The 22,759-nt window shown below is 37.7% G+C and overlaps 2 protein-coding genes across 2 annotated transcripts in view; one reads left to right on the forward strand and one right to left on the reverse strand.

Moving 5' to 3' along the window:
* Positions 1-12,628, reverse strand: part of snx3 (sorting nexin 3) — an 18,316-nt gene extending 5,688 nt beyond the window's left edge. The window contains exon 1 of the mRNA XM_016536295.1: positions 12,371-12,628. Coding sequence (XP_016391781.1) covers positions 12,371-12,532 — 162 coding nt within the window. The 5' untranslated portion in view covers positions 12,533-12,628. The remainder of the gene's footprint in view (positions 1-12,370) is intronic.
* A 523-nt stretch (positions 12,629-13,151) lies between these two features.
* LOC107726636 (lactation elevated protein 1 homolog B-like) overlaps positions 13,152-22,759 on the forward strand; it is a 28,942-nt gene continuing 19,334 nt past the window's right edge. Inside the window, exons 1-6 of the mRNA XM_016536298.1 lie at positions 13,152-13,361; positions 14,849-15,138; positions 16,304-16,355; positions 16,537-16,638; positions 17,117-17,244; positions 20,090-20,189. Coding sequence (XP_016391784.1) covers positions 13,253-13,361; positions 14,849-15,138; positions 16,304-16,355; positions 16,537-16,638; positions 17,117-17,244; positions 20,090-20,189 — 781 coding nt within the window. The 5' untranslated portion in view covers positions 13,152-13,252. The remainder of the gene's footprint in view (positions 13,362-14,848; positions 15,139-16,303; positions 16,356-16,536; positions 16,639-17,116; positions 17,245-20,089; positions 20,190-22,759) is intronic.

A 22,759-nucleotide genomic window follows, 5' to 3' on the forward strand; every position in this document is an offset into this window, starting at 1 on the left:
GCTTCAAGAAACCTACCTGCAAAGCTACAGTGCTGTTAAAAGTTTTAGGCACTTGTGTAAAAATGCTGTAAAATGAAGATGCTGTCAAAAATAATTTCATAAATAGATTTTCTTTATCAGTTAAATTCTATTAACTAAATTAAATCAACATTTGGTGTGACCATCCTTAGCGTTTAAAGCAGCCTTTGCCCTCAGTGCACTTGTGCAGAGTTTTTCAGATAGCTTTGCAAACTGATATTTCCTACTGACACACTATAGCAAAACATAGAAATAACTGACTTAAAACCATTTTTTAGCTGGTGAAAATACTAGTGTTCTAGTAATTTTGGTCACCACTGTATATATATATATATATATCCAAGCTGGTTAGGCATCTCTTCCCTTATTTGCCAAAAAAACAAAAAAAAAAACTGTCAGCTTTACATCACCTTCTAATATATAAGCTATTTTGAAGTAATTTAGACCAGAACAGAGGACATCAATGAAAACAGAAAATCAATGGTCAAGAGTAAAAAGCTTATGGATGATGAGGATCATGGATGATGACTATTACTATTATTATATATTAAACTTTTCAGTGACACTTGGCCAAAGGACAAGCTTGCCAATTCTGCCACCAGCCAAAGTGTGTAATTTCTTTGGCACTATACCAGCAGCACCAGTAATAAAACAGCAAAAATAATAATTGTATCTGAACAGTCTTTCCAAAAACCACTCCCTGTCTGGTAGTTCCACCATCAGCTCATACCACTAGTCAAATCAATGCTGCCTTGTTGGGCCACTCAAACAAAATGGGGGGGGGGGGGCCAAGTATTTTTTAAATAAATAAATAAAAGTAACTTATGTAACACTTTTACATTGTTACAACATTTCTAGTTTGAAATAATGCTTTTCTTTAGAACTTTTTATTCATCAAACAATACTGAAAAAATGTATCATGGTTTCCATTAAAATATTAAGTAACACAACTGCTTTGATAATAAAAAAAAAAAAACACTGATAATACTGAGAAAGATTTCTTGAACCTAAAAACATCATATCAGAACGGTTTCTGAAGGATCATGTGACACTGAAGACTGGAATAACGGTTGCTTAAAAATTCAGCTTTGCCATCACAGTAATAAATTACATATTCAGACAGAAAATATATATTTTAAATTGTAATAATTTGACTAATAATTTGATTAATATTTTGACTTCTTTCAAAAAATAAAAAATAAAAATACTGTTTCCAAGACTTGAAGTGCACAATTTAAATTAATGACAAATACAAAATATTTTACATTTTCTGAGGAAAATGTGGTAGCTGGCCATTCAAAAGTCACCACCATGATGAAAGGTCTTGTGGTTAGTTGCAAGGGTGTTTTAACTCCTGTCACTATTTCATTGCAAGCCATTGTGATTTGTTTGTCTGTTTTAAGCAAAGTAACATCACACAACAAGCTGCACGACTGAGGTATCAATCATGTACCTAGTGCAAACTCCACAGGAATAGTTCAGGTTTACTACTTTGGCTTAGGGTTTTGTTTAAATCCCTCACCTTAAGTATGAGCAATAGTAATAATGATGCTTGCAAGCACCACTAATTACACTTCAACAAAAATGCTGTGACGGGAGCAGTGTTGTATCGATGTGTGTGCGCGTATAAATAGCAAAGGAGTGGTGCGTCACACTGTATACAGCTACAGATGTAAACTCTGAAGAGTTTGACTGTCCTCCCCTCACTGCTAATGATCTCAATCAAACCTGAGACAAGCAAACAAAACAGCCCAACAAAGGGCCTGATTACCGTGGCAACCAAAGTTAACCACACAGACGGAAGCCCTTACACATCAAACACTCAATGAGCAGATGAAAACAGCCCAATTCATTAAGACAGCAGCCTTGCACTGCAGCTAAGATGGGGCTTTTCAAGAGGTCCATCAATACCTGTGAGCGTACTTGTGAGAGGGGAACGGTATGACATGATTAAACCGGCAGGTAATGTGACTCAGTGTCACACGATCAAATGCTTTGAGACTCTCTGATGATCAGCTATGCTCTCTTGGGTGGTTTTTATGTTAATTCCATAAGCTCCGTGGGATATTTAATGATGTCTGTTTTTAATTATCTCTAGATGTCAACTAACAGGAACTGCTACAAACAAAGCCTTCTTGACATGAAGCATAACACCGTGACACTGTGATAACCAAGAGTGATGTGATGTTAATCAGCGTTTTTGACAGTTGCTGCTCTGAGAAAACAACATTTGGTAGGTCGCTTGGTATCTATTTGGTTGCACTCAGGAGTCCTGCCCAAAGTGAAACCTCAATGGTCCAAAATCTAGCGCCACATAGCTGTATTAAACATCATGCAGCATTTTCACATACAGTGTGAATAACAAATATCTTGTTGCTGGATCACAATGATACATTTTACACACATATAATACAATGATCAAAGATGAGAAATTATTTTTTAGGAAATTAAATATTTTAAAAAGATGCATTAAATTGGTCAAAAAAGACAGTAAAAATGTCTAAAATGTTACAAAAGATTCACTGTAAAAATATATGATCAATAAAGTCATGTCAACATATGTGTTCCCATTACTTCAACTTAATCAAAACAGCTGAACCAATTTCAACTTCCTTTTTGAAGTTATATGGGATTTAACTTGATTTCTAAAGTCATTTTTATAAAATTTAAGTTTAAAATGACTTGACTTCATTTAAGGCAGCAACTGTTTTTTTGTGTTTCCATTTCAAATGCTTTTCTTTTTAACTTTCTATTCATCAAATAATCCTGAAAGAAAATCTATCACAGTTTCCAAAAACTATGTTAAGCAGCACTGTTTTCAACATTGATAATAAAAAAAAAATGTTACTTGTGAAGCTTTAAAGTATCTTGAAGTCTATGACACAACATGGCAAGAAGGCTGTTTAAAATAAAATGATAACAAAATAAACAGGACTAAATTGTCATGAAACATGGCTCGGTTTGGATTTCAAATTGGACCAAAATTAGTTTATAAAAAGTAGCATGTGTGCAAACTGTCTTTTCACTGGTCAGAATTATATCTATTAACCAGAGGATGATGTGGGTTTTGATAAGAAATTACAGTGCCTTGTTGACCCAGAGATTCTATCTTCAAGATTCAACAGGTATATGCTCAATGTTATCAGCACATTCATCTCGAGTGAAACTAGGTTCAAAAACGCCCTAAAAATGTCAAACACAAAAACAAAACGACCCAAAAAGAATGGGACAGAGTGACTGAGCGAGAAAAAGTCGGAGAGAGACCGAGTAATACAGACTGGGTCCATTTTATGCACAACACCCAAAAATAGGCAATTGTGTGAAAGCTGCACTAAAAGCGCTCTTTCTTTTAGTCACTCTTCCGCACTGTTAAAAGCTTCCACATGGCTTATGCCGATATGAGGAGATGGAAGAATCCTGGTCTCTCTCCTCTTTTTCAGATGCATGTGTGTGCTGGGGACAATGGTGTATCCTCATTAGGAGGAGAGAGAGGGCAGTGAAAAAACAGCCGAGAGAGGTCACCTCACCCTGCGTAAGGGCTCTGCGCTGGCTATGCATTAGCTTTTAGCGAGTCGGATCAAGTCAAGTTTAAAAGCGAGCATTTCATCTCTCCGCCCTGCTCTCTCTTTTTCAAAATAAAAGTAGCAAAAATGGAAGCACAATGCCATCTCATCGCATCATAGTTCCAAAGAGAAGAGGACAGAGGGACAATGAGAGCACTCACGCCCCACCATCATCCCCCTCCTCGGTTTACACACAAGTCGCTCTCTCGCTCTCACACACGCACGCAAAACACACCCGCCCAACACCCTCACTCTGGCAAAAAGCTGCCCCGTCTTTGTTCCCATAGCATCAACTCCCACTTTTGATACTGTCATCTCAAGTAGGATATGGTAGCCTTGATACAATATGCTGCCCATTACCATTAAAATAGTTGTCGGGGAGGATGCTGTAGACTTTGGATTACACTTGACTGGGACTGACAACCAGGCAAGCAAGCCATTTTTAGTAATGGCAGAACGGGAGAGCGAGAGAGAGGGCTTTTTGGAAATTGGAAAAGAGAATGAAAGGGGGATGACGAGGAGGAGGAGGAGGAGGTGGTGAACAGGGGAGAAAGGGAGTGAAAGATGGGTAGGGAAAGAGAGCGTTGTATACAAAAACGCAGAAGTGGGGCTGAGGATTCTCCTGTCTGTAAACAACGTTGAATCCCAAATCCTCCGTCTGGTGGTTTTTGTGCGGAGTCAGTGGTCTCATGTCACTCAGCTTTTGCACTGTAAACAAGGTGGCCACAAAACAAGAGTTAATGCCATGGTGAGACTGTCACAATATGGATCTGATATTAAATGAACTGAAGTCAACAAACAGAACTTCTATTATTATCATCTGAGAGCTTATGCATATGAGAGATGCTTATGTTCTGCTGTCATGTTAATGTGAGTTCAAACTGTCTGTGACAAACCCAATAAAACTGACCTATTCTAAGAACAAGTCCATGTGTCACAGTTACAAAGTTGCATAATCCATAAAATGAAAGATTAGAGGTTGTCAATGCTCAGTTGCTTATTGCTTACGTACTTAAGCTGCTTTCCACTTATGATATAAAGCAACTGTTCTCCAACTGAACTGTCTCATGAGCAAAAATATGACCAATTGGAAAATCAGGCAGAAACCAAACTGATTCATAACAGAGAAGCTACAGTACATTTCCAAATTTTGGGTTTCTCTAATGCTTACCAAAGCTTCATTTATTTGAAAAAAAACAATAAAAATAATATTGTGGAATATTATTACAATTGAAAAATAACTGTTTACTCCAGTCTTCAGTTTCACATGATCCTTCAGAAATCATTCTAATATACTGATTTGTTGCTCAAAAACATTTCCTATTATCATCAATGTTAAAAAATTCAGCTGTGCTGCTTAATATTTTTGTGGAAACTGTGCCACATTTTAGGATTCTTTAATGAATAGAAAGTTCAAAAGAACCACTAAAAAAAAAAAAAAAAAAAAACTTTATACATTATAAATGTCTTTACAGTCACGTTTGATTTGTTTGTTTGTGTTTAATGCCATGCCAGCTTCTGTGGCTATTTTCGTGGCGAGAAAATTTATGGCTGAATTATATCATGTTTTTACAATTTATTTTTGCTAAAAATTGATAGAAATTTCTTTTTTCAGCATTGGGGCTAATTTCATGGAGTTTATTCATTGTAAACAGATCTGTCACGTTTGATAAATTATGCATTAAATTTATCAAACATGACAGTAGCAGATGCATACCTACTTTAAGTTATTGCATTAAACTCTGCCAAATTGACAATTCTGTGTGTTGTCACTTACTCACCTTAATGTCATTCCAATCCTGTTTGACTTTCTTTAGCAAAACACAAAAGAACAGATTCTGAAGAATTATACTGTTCGCACTTTCCAATACACCTACAATGAATGGGAACGGAGGCTTTCAGGCATCAAAGAGGATGCAAAAGCACAATGAAAGTATCATAAACGTGGTGCATGCAACTCGTGGTACATTTTTATGTCTTCTGAAGCCATATGATAGCTTGATAAGAACAGACTAAATTTAGGTTAGCTTCTGCAACTGGAGAGTCAGTCAGTTCACAAACAAATCATTCAGTTTTGATGACAAAGATTGTACTCACACATCAAGATATGTCCATAAATCGGACACTGCTCACATGAACATGCCATGTTCCTGATTCATTATGTTGAAAATATTCACTTGTTCCATTCTGTCAGTTTGGAATGGCATGAGTGTAAATAAATTCTACCTTTAAGTTACAGGTGAACAAAAGACAACCAAACTTTAAGAATCCGTCCCAAGATGAGACCAGAGGAGCAGGTGACGGGGGATGGGCATGTTTTGTGCCATCCAGTGGGGGGTGGGTTTGGTGGGTTAAGACGAGGTCTGCACCCCCATAGTCATTCACACGTTCCACTTTAAAAGAAGGGATTAAGAAGCTTCTCGTTCCCTCTCCAAGACACACACACACATACACAAATATGGCTTGGCTTCTTTCTCTCACTTACCATGCCAGGATCATCTATGGGATGTGGGATATGACGATGGAAAGGATAATGGTTGGCCACCGAGCGAAAGAGAGAAAGCGTGCCAGTAGCTTTAGATTTGGGCTAATGGCAGGCGGTGGCTCGCTCTGTAGGTAGGAGAAAGCTAAAAATACTATAGGAAAGCTGGGAAGACAGTGGCCTATTAGCAGACACAACAGCACCTTTCACAACTCATCAGTTGTGGAAAATGACTGCTTAGGACATTAAGGGGTTTTGACAATGTCTTATCTGCGCCTCCGCCTCCTAGCACTTTAAATTTAAAAGTATTGAATTTCAAAGGAGAATTTGGGCTATTTACGGAAGAAAAAGTGAATTAGATGGAAAGAGTTTCAACAATAAAACCTGAGTCTGATGAATATTTCGTCTTTCATCAAAACTTCTGAAGGAAAGGGGACTATATTGTTACAAATGTGTCAAGAAGAATAGAATAGAATAGAATAGAACTGCAGACCAAAGAACAACTGTGAAATTTGTTTCCACTACTTTCAAGTAATGTTGCAATGTTAAGCTGCAGGGACGAGTACCTTGCTCAAGTGCACAATAGTCAGTGCAATCTTTTGTTTACCAACCTAAACCACTAAGATGACTTCTAACTAGGCCATGTATGTATACTTGCTAAAGAGATGTTCACACTGATTTGCAGCAACTCGTGATTTCTGCAATTCGAGAAACATCGACCATTTGCGATCAGTTCAAAGATGAGCTCAACTAGTGCTGGGCGGTATACCGGTTCATACCGAATACCGGTTTTTATTTTTGTTATGATATAAATTTTGAAAATACCGCAATACCGGTATATGTCACTTAAACAACGTTCGGAACGCGACACTGTTTGAAAGGGGTGTTGCACTGTGGTGAGGGAACAGCTGTATGTGTTACTAAGCGTGAAAGTTCCGAAACTGAAGCTGTAGAACTAATAGAACGTGATGACAGAAGAACTCATCCACAATATCCACATTGACCGCCACAAATATCCACCGCCCGCTGCCATCAGCTCCCGCGTCTCACACACACACACGAGCGCGACTTTAGCTCTAGATTTAGCAACTTTCAGACCCTTTTAGCGGCTTTTTTCCATAGAATATTCATACTGACAACCCTAGCGACTTTTTTGGATAAACCTTAGCTATGGTTCAGTTGGAAGATTTCCCGCGAACGCGAGGTCTGACTTTCCTGGAGAAGTGTCACCTCTCTCGGCGTCTGTTCTGTGCAGTGAGCGGCAGAGAAGCAGCGCATTCAGTTGGCCGCACCGCAGCCAGCTCGTCAATAAATGAGTACAAAACAGCGTTTCCTAGCACCTGTTGCTTACTGATTGTTTGGAATTATAAATATGAGCATAGTTCGTCTGTTAATATCACATGCACTTTTATTTATTTATTTTTTTTTAGTTTGTTACTCAGACGCAGGCAGTGCGCTGCATGAGACAAAAAAGTAATATAGCCAAAACAACCGCATAGCTGCTCTTTAGTGTAGATGCATGTTGATTTTATCAGACGATGCCGCGATTATAAATGAGAGTGACTCCTGGTTAACATGTATTAAAAGGGGTCGTGTTTAGTCACTATTTAGTGTGGTATTTTTTGACAATATTCACTCATCGTGACAGTAAAATAGGGCATTCTAAGTCAATATACTGCAGTATTTCCTCTCTCAATCAGTAGAAAATATGGTTAACACTCGGTCATGCATGAAAAAAAAATACCGTCTTGTACCGTGAAACCGGTATAATTTTGAAAAATACCGTGATATAAATTTTTGGTCATACCGCCCAGCACTAAGCTCAACTTCGTGCAAATAAGCAGTAATGCAATGTGGTGACTACCAATGATTTGCAGCAACTGGTGATTTCTGCAATTTGAGAAATATCGACCATTTGCGATCAGTTCAAAGATGAGCTCAACTTCGTGCAAATAAGCAGTAATGCAATGTGTTGACTACCAATGGAAGTACAGAGTTATCCAGCTCCTGATACAGTTGGATACATCAGTAGAACATGAACGAAAACAACAGTGCGACTGGACAGATATGAGTCCCAGTCAAATATTGCAGACAACTGAGAGCTGCAACAATTTTTTTTTTCTTAGTTCTAGAAATCTTCTAAAACTATAGGGAAGAATTACACAACGAATACACAAGGGTCTCGCCCCTATTTTGATAGCTCTGCCCCACACATACGTACGCAACCCAGGCAACGATTAGTTCTGTGAAACAAAGCAAAACCAATGTTACACCGTGTCTACACCGGACGCAAGTGGCACGGCGTGACAAAATACTATAGAACTTCTCTCCTCCACATCATGAGTACACACTCCCCTTACAGCTGATTGGCTACAAGTTTGTTTTGCTATTTGGCCCGAATCAGTTTTCTAAAGCGTTTTTGAAAAATCGCTTACCCCACCTTTAATAGTAGTTATTAAAATTTATGTTGTTTGGAATTGGTAAAATGTGCTTGGAAAAAAATATGATCAGAATATCAACTTGGAGCAAGCTAGTGAAACTTTGCACGTGCAAAAGAGAAGGTCTGCACAGATCTAAAAGCTTATTTTAAATCCAAAATAGATTTTAGTGCGCTCAAAATACTTTCTTCTTTGTGAGACGAACATTCTCCACAAAACTCAGATTGCTCACTTGCAAAATGCACTTTTGTGCGCTCAAAATATCTTTCGCGCGCAGAATTGTGGCAGAAATCTAACCCCATAGGACCGCGACTAGGCATGGGCCGATTACCGGTTTCAAGGTATACCGCGATTTGAAAATTTCACGGTTTCAAAACCACTCATATTTTCTGTTATACCGTTCCTGCGGTATGCACTGTTTTTCATGTCTCCTAGACTGAAAGTGTAGGAATCCCTCAGGTTGAGTGCAGTGTAGAGAGTAACACGACCCTCCCCCTCCTGTTGGTGCGAGCACGGTCAGTCACGTGTGTGTAGGATGGCCGAACTTAAGGAGCTGCCCCTGGAAATTACGCGATCAGCAACCGCTTGTTGACAAGCAAACTTGTCTCTGTTCTGGACTTGCACAAACTGCAAAATGTAATTTATGTGAAAATATGAAGTCTGTAAACGCCCGTTAACACGGGCCAGAGATGCTGAAGATGGACGCACAGAGAAAAATACTGTAGCAGGCAGATCACTCACTGTTCATGATGCACGAACTATTGGAAGAAAATCCTCAATATTGATTTGGGGGTTTATATGAATATGTTTCTGAGGGGAACTGAACGTCTTCAGAAAAGTTTACGTGGTATTTTCTTTTCATCTAGTCTCTGTATAATTCATATTAAAGCAGTGTTTCAGCACAGCCCTGCTTTGTTTACAGCGGTAACCAAGGAAACGCTGTAATTGGTGGTCCAGAAGCGCCTCCTGCTGTCAGAGAGTGAATCTGCATCTCATTCAGAGCATGTTCAGGCATGTAGAGTAATTTCACAAAGCTAGTCAGAACAGAACATTCTGTTTTTGCTTCAAATTGGGTTATTATTAAATCAAATTATGTATATGAAATTATATACGTGAAACCGTGATATTTTTGCTTAAGGTTATCATACCGTCAAAGTCTCATACCAGCCCATGCCTAACCACGACACAAACAAACTAGTCTAAGCTCAGAACAGCTACTCGTGAACCAAAGTTGATTTCGCAACACTATTACTGCACAGCGCTGCGAGATCCAGTGAGAAATATTTGAATTCGCCGCAGAATGAATAAAAGGTTGCTGCGAGAATCTGAGAAGCATTCAAATTCTGCACAGAATTCTCTGTTATAAACAGATCAAACAGTGCTAACATAGAAAACCAGAAGCAGTAACGCTAACTGTAACCATGGTGTTGTGGCAGAAATAGTCGAATGTTATTACATTATTCATTTCAGGGTTTGTACAAATGACTACAAGCATTTCACACAACTGTTTCCAGCACTTTAAAGCTCCTAAATGATCCAATTTGAATGTTATTTTCAATGGGACGACCAAAATATACTGTGGTAAACAAACACTTATGTAAAATTTAAAAAATACATCAAATTACCACTGTAGATGGCAGCAGAGGAGCACTTATTGGCTTATTAGTCATTCATTTATACTTTCAATAGTAATTTTATCATATCATATATATTTGTCATATCTCTTTGAAATTAAAAGAATACTGCACATTGTAATCTCTATGAGTTAAGTCTATTTATTATAAACATCACAGAGTGCTTTGAAAAACAAACTTTTCTTCAATTTGCGACTAAATCACACATAATCACTGAAGTTGTTGGTCAGTTTAATATTAGACTACAGAATAATAATGGTACATTTAATAAGAGTACACTATATATCTTTTCTACATAAAAATTTGATTTTGCACACTACTGTTGTTAATAAAATACATTTTGTAAGCTTCCCAACTCAAGCTCAGTGCTTTTCTGTCAAATGTGTATAAACAAGAAATGAACATGTAAAATTATTAGTAACTGCACTTATTAAAGGCAGAGTAAGTGATTTTTCAAAAACACTTTAGAAAACTGAAAAAATAGAAAGCGAATTATATATACCATTGAAACACTAAAAATAACGCTAGAAGTTTGTAAGTAGTTTGCTATAGCATTAATAGCGATCTCATTGATTGACATTATACGCTATCAGAATTTCATCTTAATTAGCCATATTAATATCAGCAACTGCATTAAACTGCATCATTGCTCAGTTTGGGCATCTGAAAAAAAAAAAAGGAAGCATTTTTGAGTATGAGCTTCATCTTCTCTTTTATTAGTACATGATCTACTATCATACAAATAAACTCTTCCATTTCAAAATATATACATGTATATATATATTTGGATTATTTTAATATGTCAGGCTTTACAAGGTTAATAAAGTTAACTTTGGTCACATGTATGTAGTCTTTGCATTCATTTCATTTTCACTGAGGGGTAAATGAACGTTCATCATTTGCAAGTTTAGCTGTCCTTGGATACCTAATCCTAATTTACATGTACCATAACTTCCCCGTTTTTACCATGGGAATTTGGGAGGTTTGCATGTTATTTGGCCTGTCAGTCATTTTATCAGTTGTAAGGTCAATTCCATGCATAACAGCGCACAAACACGCATATGCAAAGCAGATGGCAGCCATGTGTGTCTCACCGTTTAAAAACGTCCTCTAACATTCAGAATAATTTGGCCAACAAATCATGAAGGTACGCATTTTGTCAGCACAAATATGGGTAAACTGACTCATGTCTTAGGAATAATGTGTGCAAGTGTGGGAAATTCACTGATGCAATAACCATAATCTACACAGCGAGTTCAGAAGAATTTGATCATAAGACAACTTACTGAAACATGCGTAAAATCAATTCTGCTTAACTTGGGACAAGAATGAGGAAAATAAATTAAAATTAAAATAAAGCATTTTAACTAGCAAACTGAAAGGTCTCATTTGATAAAGAAGATGTGCACAGTACTTTAACGTTAACCAGTTTCATCATTATCATTACAAGCACCATTATCTTGGGCTTACACAAAGGGGTGTGGTCACACAGACTACATGCTTGAGATCTAAATGGAAATTGCTTGAAAGTCTCGTCTCAAAACTCTCTCATCCCAATTGGACACATACCAACTAAACTGTGTTCTTGACTGCACAACATACTTAGTTGATCATTACACAGTCAGGCTTAAAGGGGTCATATGATGAGATTTCAATTTTTCCTTTCTCTTTGAAGTGTTACAAGCTCTTGGTGCATAAAGAAGATCTGTAAAGTTGCAAAGACTAAAGTCTCAAATCCAAAGAGATATTCTTTATAAAAGTTAAGAGTCAACCACGCCTACCTAAAACGGCTCGTTCTAACACGCCCACACATGTCTACGTCACGATCGTCGAATCCGCCGGCCTCTGCTCACTCTAGCCTGCCGCCACTCACTCAAGCCTGCCGTGTGTGACGCCGTGTGTTTTGTTGTGAAAGCAAAACTACTTTGTTTGGCCTTCCAAAAGAGGTTCAAACGCGAGTTTTGAGCAGTGTAGAGTAGGGCTGCACGATAAATATCGCACGATATTATAATTACTTATACTGTCTTTTTACGCGTTGCATCGCGCCGTGTAAACCTAAAACCATGTCTGCATTTGTGATCGGAGAAATGACAAACAACAAGCGCTACTCTACACTAGGGCTGCACGATAAATCGCATGCGATATTTAATTCTCATCCATGTGAAAGCCTGCACGTGATGGAGATTTACCGCTGATTACAGAATGGCTTTACTCAGGCCAGCACTGGCTGCTCACCTTCAGTCTGATCTCATATGTCGTGAACCTGTTCCGACCGACGCCAACCGTCTCGGGGTTGGAAACATCAATCTCTAGAAAGTTACTCGGTGGCCCATACGCATCGCTCAGGTTTTGTGGTTTAGTATACAGCCTTCTCGTGTCTGCTATGGCCTCAGCCATGGCTTTCCGTAACAGGTTTGAGCAAACAAGCAGCTATCGATTGCACTTCCGATCAGCTGAGGAACAGCTGACATGTGACATACCAATACGGTCACGTGGTAATATCCTTGGGCTTTGATTGGATAAAAGCTGTCATAGCGAGTAGAGTGTACTTTTTAGTGTATGTGAAGTCGAAAATGTTGTAGGTTATAAATGACTATCTATAATCGTCTGTAGAGTAATAACTAGCGTTTATGCAGTCACGTGCCACTATTCTGAGCGGCTGGATAAATGTTAGCAAAGCAAGTGCAGTTTTTGGTGGACATCTGTAATGTTAAACTTTTATAGGTTGTAAATTCCGAACCTTTTGTAGAGTAACATTTGTCATTTATTCAAGCTCCATTCTTGCATTCCTCCAACTGCATTCTGCAATGTAATTAGATAAGTTCTGTCAAAGCAAGAACAGTGCACTGTTTGTAAATCTGTATTGTTAAAAATGATACAGTTTCTCAATTATTGTTTAGAACCGCCTACAGAATAATATCTCGCATTTATTATCGAATAAGCTAAGATTTTGATTTAGCCTCCGTTTATATTTATAAAAACTAATTTCTTATGTATTGCAACGTGTTTGTGACATAAACGTGAAAGAGCAACATGCAGAGCAGTGTCTGTTCTCCATAAAGGGATATAAAGTGTCAGTGTACAGAGCTCAATAAAGTTATTAGGTTTTGAATCAACATGGCGGCATACAGGTTGCGGTGGACAACGAGATGTCTTTTAAGACTTACATTCAAAGAGACAAGTTTGTCGAGAGGAGTTTGGTGTGAACTCTTTAAGGCCGTTAGAGGTGAGCATGAATATTCTCCTGTCATGGTCAGTGCTGATAGCACGTGACTACTGCGGGAAATCATTTACGTCATAGTGCTTTATATTCATCTTTATCACACACACACATTTATTTACTGAAAAATGATGGTAGCTACTATACTGGAGTATGAAGAATTTATGACTTTGTATAGTCTTCCTCTGCCAGCTAGATCTTTAAATTCTGTCATCAAACGTTTGTCTCCAAGATATGTGCATTTATTTAAAGCATACCTTTGCTTTAATGAGAGAAAAACAATTATGCCCAAACTTTTATTGGATGGAGTTTGTCTTCTTGATAAAAAAAAAAAATGTGAAGCGATTGTTACATTATTCAGTATATACTAGATGTAAATTTTTCTGGACCAATTTTTTTGATAGTATTCATCGGAAATTTTGCATTTCTAATAAAATAAGAGAGGTACATTTTAAGATTTCTCATAATGTCTATCTTATGTGTATTCTATCTTATGTGTAACCAAGTTAAATCTCTTTGGGAGAATTTAAGTTGTTATTTATCTTCTTTTAATTTTCGCTGAAAGTTAAATTTCTGCCAGTGACCATGCTATTGATCTTGTTGTTAATTTTTTTTTTTTGTGTGTTGCATTGTAAAAAAATTGTATTCACAAAAACAAATTTCTCAAGATGTTTCCTAGATTTGATGTCTGTCTTGCTGAGATTTTGCTTATTGTTAAATCTCTTAAACTCATTGACAACAATAAGAATTACAGGTTTCTTAAGGCTTATGATGATATTTTTCTTACCGATTGAGGTGTTATTGTTTTTTTCCCTTTGTTATTGTATTTCAATGCAGTGCTGTTCAATTCAGTGCTGTTTCAACAACAATAGCCTTAATAAATTGTAAAACTTTCAAAAAAATGATAATTATATATATAAGAGAGAGAATTATTATTATTATTATGTTTAAACTAGCAACCAAGCTGTCAAAAATATTAACTTTTTATTGTGCTGTATAAGTATTTTATAGGAACACATTTCTTGAATCTTTCCCAACTTTTAATTCTTTTAAGTTTAAATGTCTCATATTGAACAATCTTTTACAGCTGTTCATGCAGTAGGCAGTATGTTTATTTTTAAGCATTTATTGTTTATTTATTGTCATTTATAGTATGGCCATATTTTATTACAAGATATGTTCACTTGTGTGTTTTGCATAAAACATACAGTTGACCCAAAAATGTAAATTGTCATTATTTACTCATGTTAAAATGAATCTCTTACATATACATTTGTTCATAATCAAGAAAAAAAGTTATGTCACATGAAATAGATGTTTAGTGGATCTACTATTCTTCATTCATCAATTATTGTGTCTTTATTGTGAAATATTAAGGAATTATCAAGTATTATGTGATATAAAGCACTGTAAAAATTATTTAATAAATAGATCCCAAATATGTGTTTAACAACATATTCTTGTTTCTTAATGATATTCATCATTTTTTGCAGGACATACATCTATATCAGCACCTTGGGCTGCTCATGGAGGACTCATCAGCCACTATGACAGTCTTGTCTGCTCCGGTTCACTGCAAGAGGATGATCAACAAAGAGCTGCACTTCTTCTGTTAGAACAGTTAAACAGAGTGATGACAGACTATACCAACATCCCGATCCTTCTCCCTCAACCTAAAGACTGTTTACATAGTCATCCCACCTCAGAACTGAAGAATAATACAAGTAAAGTAAACCTTTGCAGTCCTGAAGAAAAGATGTCAGATGTTGACAACACACAAGAGGTATGGGTTTATATGTGCCAAACTGAGCAGTGCAATCTGTGAATGTTTACAGTGAAGAAAAAGCTTAGCAGTCCAACCTTCAGTCAGACCCCAGTGCTTGCACTGTGCCATTGCCTAATTTGCTGTGGGACTGTTGTTTGTAGGTCAAAGCAGCTTCAGCCTGTTTGTGTTTGTGGGGGTGGAGAGTGGGAGGAAAGACCAGACCAAGCACTTGCTGGATCACAACACGGCCCCCTACTGAGTCAGGACACCCCACCTATCCCTCGCCTCAGTAATGAGGGGTCGCCATTGTCTGGGAAAGAGATTCCCAGCTCCACTTTTAATATGGGGAAATAAATATAAACATGTACAGCGATGTGCTCTTGTGTTGATTATTTAGGGCAAAAAGGGCGAAACACTTTGTGCGTAGGGTGAGTAAATTAATAAATGCATTCTTTTGATTTAAAAGTAAATCACTTATTATATTAAGCATAGTTATTATTTCCACAAAATGAATAAAAGTCATTGTTTATCTAAATCATTACCAAGGCAAACAACAGTTCATTTGTGAAAGAGAGTGGAAAACGGAGCCTAAGAGTGTTGGCATGTGAACTTTTTCCCCTTGGCTGCGTCCTGTGAAAGTGTAGAGCATGACTCCACCTTGTGGACCCGTCCCTGACAGGGCCTGTGTCCGCTCTCTCTCAGTCTCTTCACTGTGTTTGTCCACTCTACCGTGACTGGACCACTGCCACCAGCCACAATAACGAGCTACAGAGAGTTCTGGAAGTCAGTGAGAAGTCACACGCTGTCATCCAAGAACGCTGCGCCTCACTGCTCAAACAGCATTCACCCCACTGAAAAAAAAATACGGGCATAAGGATGTCGACTCTCTGTCTTGTCCTGAATGATCAATTGTCTGCAGCCACAGACAGTTCTGGACTGGCTCATCAAACACCTTGTACTCTGAAAGTTGAATGCGTTGTGGACATTGTTTGGAAACTTTGAGTCAAGGGCACTTAATCGCATGCCAAGAGTTTCCTGGATATTTCTTTTTGTTACAATTGGTGACAAAATCAAACCATAAGATGTCTTTATGATATAAGCTATGTATAGGCTAAAATGAGCTGAAGCAAACCAGCTTATTACAGCGTTAAAGAAGATGGTAATATTTGAATTTATTTTACAGGTGTCCCCAAAGCCACATCCTCCCTACGGCTACTATATCCATGGTGATGTTGGTAAGCTTAAGTAAATTTTTTTTTTTAGCTATGGCAGCAAAATTATTAGTCATTTTAAACATGCATTTAAAGTTTAAAATGACTAATGTTTTAAAATGACTAATGTTTGGAGGGATTGGACTGGACTTTACATGGAGAGGCCAATTAATGCTTATTCTGTGTTTTGTTTCATAATCAATAGGCACTGGAAAAACAATGTTGATGGATCTTTTTTACTCATTTGTGGAAAACAGAAGAAAAAGGAGGGTTCATTTCAATGCATTCATGTTAGACGTACATAGAAGTAAGTTCTAACTAAACCAAGGTGGTCTGTTCTCGAGTAATTGTGGATACATAAATGGCCATATGCCATATGTAAAATGAGTAATATTTTAAAATATTATTACAATTGAAACAGTTTTTCAATATATGCTAAAATGTAATTTATTCCTGTGATAGCAAAGCTGAATTTAGATATGAATATATATAAATGTCTTTAACGTGATCAACTTAATGTGTCTTTGCTAAATAAGTGTTATTAATGAAACTTTTGAACAGTTGTGTATATTTACCTCATTCCATATTAATCAATTTAAAGTAGTACTATTTTGTATTTGTACAAGTAGCAAACAAACATGCCTTTTATCATGCATGAATAGCAATTAAGGAAAATAACAGCACAAAGTAGAATAGATTCCTCTGAGTTCAAAATTTGATATTGTCTAGGTTCTGAGCGCATTTGCATTTATTTCTATTGACTTTAATTTGTGCATTGCATTCAGGGATCCACAAACTGAAACGGAGCCTGCCAAAGCGACGGATAGGTAAAATGACAATGTATGACCCCATCTTTCCGGTTGCCATGGAGATCGCAGAGGAAACCTGTCTCCTATGCTTTGATGAGTTTCAGGTGAGGGCAGGAGTAGGGAAATTGGGAGGGTGAAGAGTTTATAAAATTGCTGAAAAATGTATAAGCTGCAATTTAATGCATATTTTCTGTGTGTTAGTGCATGAGTGAGGGGAATAATGTTAGCTGCAGAAGTATAGTAAGAATTGATATGTTTATATTGATGTAGTTCATCATCTAACTACAGTGTGGAATAGCTCTTCATAGATATAAGCCTTGTTCATTTTGGAGCCATCTAGTGGAGTGAGATACCTTCACACAGATCTGAAAACACATGCTGAGGCCACAGATAATCGAGATTAGAAAAAAGCTAGAATTAAACAGAAAATTTTATTCTTTTCGAGCCCAAAAAGATGAATAAAAAATGAAACGTCAGATATATGTTTGCAGATTTAAATCAATCAATCAGCCCATTTCTCAATCAATAATCAATATTTTCCTTATGGAATAATATCTATGAATCATTATCTAGTTTTTTGTTCTCTGGTTCAGTATCAGTGTGGTATTTATTGATTTCTAAAAATGTCCTGTTATCTTAATAATATTACATGCAGTACTCAAATAACCTGCGTAGACTTCATTTCTGATAATCAAGAGCTAATTCTCTCACTGCTTTAGGATGAAGGGCTGCTTTTTTTATTAATGGCTTTTAAATTGAAATGTTTACCTCAGACCTGATCGCTTTCATATATTTATTTAGTATGGGTTCTCATTATTGCCTGAAAGCTCACCTCACCAATCGTTGCTCGCGCAATATGGAAAGCACACAGATTTTGTTTATGATGCATAAATGAGAAGCTGACAGCCCCTTACCAATCAGGAGCCACTGCCACTTAAGCATGCAAATGAGGCATCGAGTTTCAGTCGGCCCCTCTTGCTTCCTTGAGTGAGGCGTAATGGAGAGCGACTATGGCGGGTCGCATGCATCCATGCCTCTTAAATGCTAATGAAATTTCTCCATTCTCTTCATTAGTCCGGCATCATTATCAGTAATTTGTAGCCTTCCCCTTTTGTCCCTCTCCACTCCCTTAATGAATGCAAGGTATTGAGAGAAGGACCAAGAGAGATATAGAAAGAGGAAGAGCGAGCAGAAACCGCTTGAGGCATTGTCTCAGGCCCCTGTCAGTCGCCGGGTGAAATTACTCATCGACAGAGTTGTGTAAGTAAAGGTTTAAGATCAAAAGAGTGCAATTTGGCACCCGTGTGCGCCACACAAAAGTGACTCTTTGCTGGCGTAATTGGATGCTCATTTGAATATCCGTGCCATTGTTTTCGCTGTCGTCCACAACAACGCCACACTGAGGGCTTTCTTGCACTCAACCTGGCAATCAATACCCAGAGACTGAAAGTGTGTGTGTGTGTGTATACACACTCGCGCATGAGTGCCGCAGTGCCTGTGCGACAAACAAAAAACAAATATAGGACTGATGAAAAGGTCATAATTAAATGACTCCTTTGAAATGAAGAATAGAAGAGGACGGTTAAAGGAAATGTGATCCAATTTATGCCATAGCACCTCGTCTTTGTAACCGACCACCCTTCCGACAACACACACACACGCCCTCCACCTTGCCGCACGTAAGGCCGCTATAGAAGACGCTAATTGGGTTTGATGGGGCCGAAGGTTTAATATGCAAAAAAGGGAAACACTTCAATATAAGAAAACAACATATGCTGGGGGTATGGCAGTCATGAGTGTGTCCTTCTAAGAATAGTAGAGCTCAGTGAATGAGAAGATCTTCTACATGACAAAACCATCCCCGGCCCCAAATTTGGCTCCTCGTTGCCAGATATGCAAACGCTAATCAAGTATTAATGCGACGTAAGGAGAAACTCTATATGCGTTTTGACTAAATGCATTTCAACCCTGAAAAAGTAGCAGAAACGTGGGAGAAGATGAGAGCGGACCATGGTCGATCTCATTGTGTGTTATTGACTAAAGGGCTCTTTTTGTCAGGGGAGGGTCAGCAGCCCCAGTGTTGCTGCAGATGTGTGTGAGGCAACAGCTCGCCGCTGTGAAAAAGGCAACGTTTAAATGATAATAATGAATGATGATGATGAAAATGATAATAATGAAAGAACCACTCATCCTCTCGCTTCTGAGATTCAGGGACAGCCATGCCAGGCCCTCAAGAGCACAATGGGAGCGCATCTGTGTGTGTGTATGTATTTGTCTGTGTGTGGCCATCTGGCTGTCATTGTGCCACTGATTTTACCTCAAAACGCTATTTATTTATTTATGTATTCAATTATTTACCTTTTTCAGGGCTTTGGCCACTTGTCCTTGTCTCTAGCAGAAAGCCGCAGCTCTGTGTGGCCATTTTACAGTCAGGTGGAGTGGCTTTGTGTCTGTCCTGGGTCTGTGTGCGAGCGCGTTAGGGAGGGTGATGTCAAAGGACCTTGGCCGAGGCTTTGGTTTTAAAATGCAACGACACCTGGTTTTCGCTCATTCATTCGCATGTACACGCATGCACAAGTGCACATGCATGCACACAATTGTGGTAATTAGCTCAAGGCAGAGGAAGGCCAAAGGGGAGAGAGTTGCGCCTCGCTCATCTCCAGCTAATACACCTGTGCTCGCTCCTATAGTGCCTTGACTGTCCTGCCTAGAGGACAGAACTCAAACAACAGAAGCTATAGGTTGCTTTATAGGCAACATGAAATTAAAACCAACCTATTTACTGCATTAATACACATTCATTTGTTTTATTACAGTTTGCCAAAAATTCAGTTGAATTTGACCTATTCCTATGAACTTAACTGATGGTATGCTGTATTTTACATGTGCAGGAAAAAGGAAATAGCTATTAGAGTACAATGAACAATAATAGTTTTTTTTTTTCTTCAGGTGGTGGATATAGCCGATGCTGTCATTCTGAAGCAGTTATTTGAGGGCTTGTTCAAGTGTGGGGTCGTGGTTGTGGCAACCTCAAATCGACCATCTGAAGGTAGGGAGATGTCTGGGTAATGTTGAAGCCATTTATGTGATTAACAGAAACTGGTGTTCAAATGTCCAGGTCCATGCAGAAAATCTGCGATTTTTCAATCTTATTATTTAACCCTGGAAATAAACTGAAACTTTAAGTAAAGTTGAGTAAATATGTGCCTGTCATTACTACATAATCTTCATATTTTCACTTTTTAAAATTTAAATTTAAATTAATTATGTAACTTTAAATTAATTGATTTCTTTTAATTAAATTCAAATTATAAAAATTTAAAATAGAAGTATTTCTCAGGTGTACTTGTTTAGCTGTAACTTTTGGGAGAAAATTATTAAATATGCACTACTTTTTATTTTTTTAAAGAAATTAGTACTTTTAATCAGCAAGGATGCATTAAATTGATCAAGAGTGATAGGGAATACTTTTATATTGTTACAAAAAAAAAAATCCTGAAGATTTCTGAAGGATCTTATGACAATAAAGACTGGAGTAATGGCTGAAAATTCAGTTTTGCCATCACAGGAACAAATTGCATTTTTTTTTTAAATTATACAAATCAGTTCTTTTAAATTGTAATAATATTTCATAATATTACCGTTCTATTGTATTTTGGTCAAATAAATGCACCCTTTGAAAGAGACTTCTTTCAAAAACATTTAAAAAAATATACAGACCCCAAAGTTTTAAACTGTGGTGTAAATATGTGTGTAAATATATTTATTTAAATTAGGTTTTTATAATTCATAACACTTTTTGCAAAAACAAAAACAAATCTGACAATAAAAGCAATTTATTCCTTTCATTTCCTCCATCAATTTCCAGGGTTAAGTGTGTTTTCTGATACTGACCTGTCACCTACACAGCACACATGACTCTTGTACATTTTCACCTTGTATTGTTCGCTACCAACTTCCCAACAATAGACCACCATACCTTTCTCATTCTCCTCATTCTTTTCTGTGGCCTGAAAGTAAAACATGTTCCTAAACTACACGTCCGTCTCGTGTTCTAATCCAGTTCTGCACCATCTCGTGTGTCAGGATCTTATTTCTTCTTTTTCACTCTTTTCTAAAGTTCACCTCCCCTTTAAGTCACTCTTTGGTTAATCGCTGTATTTTGATGCCATGATGTTTGAGGTCTATTGATAATCCGCGTAAAGTCTCTCACTCCTTTTCTGCTTTTTATTGCTCTCTTCCTTTCTTACATACACTCAAACACCTGCCATTGGCTGCTTCTCTGTGGTGGTGGATTTCATGAAACTAATCTGAGGAGTGTTATTTAGGCCCGAAATACAATGACGACTGCATCCATCTGAACTTTAAACCCTTAGTTCTTCAGTAATTTCCTATGTGCTTTTTGGTGTAGCTTGAGGAATGATTCACCCCAAAATGAAAATTATCATTATTTACTTACCTGTATGAATTTTTTTTGCTTCTGTGGAACACAAAGGCAGTTATCTAGAAGAATGTCTAAGCTGTTGTTTTCCATACAATGAAAGTGAATGGTGACCAAAGCTGTCAAAGGAAAAAAGCAGCTTGGACATTCTTTTAAATATCTCATTTTGTGTTCCATAGAAGTAAGAAAATCATACAGGTTTAAAATGATGTGGGCGACGTGTTTGGATGAACTATCCCTTTAAATCATGTGGAAACTTCAACCTCGCCGCCATCAAAGATTTCTCGCCTATACGCCGTTCATCATAAAACGAGGCAACTTTATTTGAGACCCGCTTGAACGTGAGCAGTTAGTCTTTTATCTCTCTCCACCGTTCCCACTCTTGTCTTCCTCTGCCTCATTGTTGATTCAACAGACGCCGTTTTTTGCAATTGCTGTGATGTTACATTAAACTGGAGAGGGAGAGTGATAAGGGTAGAGATAAGACACTCCTTCTGCCTTTCTCTTCTCTGTCTCTGTCTTGGAGCGCTGCTAATGTCTCGTTGTATCAAGTGGCCTTGTGTGCCGAGTACAAAACGGTGAGCGGCAGTTACATAAAGAAACCCTCTCCTAACATTAACCAGCCACAGAGAACAAAGCCTACGCTAAAACTTAATAGCCATCTTATTCCATTTTAATTAGGTGACTAGTGGATAGACGGGTACACATGAAAGATGAGAGGGGGAGAGATGGCATCGAAAGAGATTGCTCGTTTATTGATATAAAGATGCTGAACTGAAGAACCACTAAAGAGGCTTGCGTGTTTGAATTGAATATTGTGGTCACCCAAAACCGTTTATTCAGGTAAAGCGAGGGAAATGGATGGACAAATGTGAAAGAGAGTGCACTTCATTAACTAAATCTTTAAATGACCCTTTAGTTATGCACAGGGCCTAAAATTAACACTCGCCAAGCGCCAAATGCGAATAAAAATCAGCGTTGGTGAGTCCATGTAACAGTGTCAGTCGCCAGTTGGCGGGTACAACTTTTACGAATTATAACAATGCAATGAAGTGAAATCAACAGACAGTTTTTAAAGAGATTCGCTGTTTCTGACATAAGCGAATTAATCAATCTTTTCCGAAGACAAGATCATCGTGATTAGCTGTTCTGTCATAAGTGACAAGAGCGAATCAAAT

The sequence above is a fragment of the Sinocyclocheilus rhinocerous genome, unplaced genomic scaffold (genome assembly GCF_001515625.1).
Source record: "Sinocyclocheilus rhinocerous isolate Xijiao unplaced genomic scaffold, SAMN03320098_v1.1 scaffold1538, whole genome shotgun sequence".
NCBI classification, from domain to species: Eukaryota; Metazoa; Chordata; class Actinopteri; order Cypriniformes; family Cyprinidae; genus Sinocyclocheilus; species Sinocyclocheilus rhinocerous.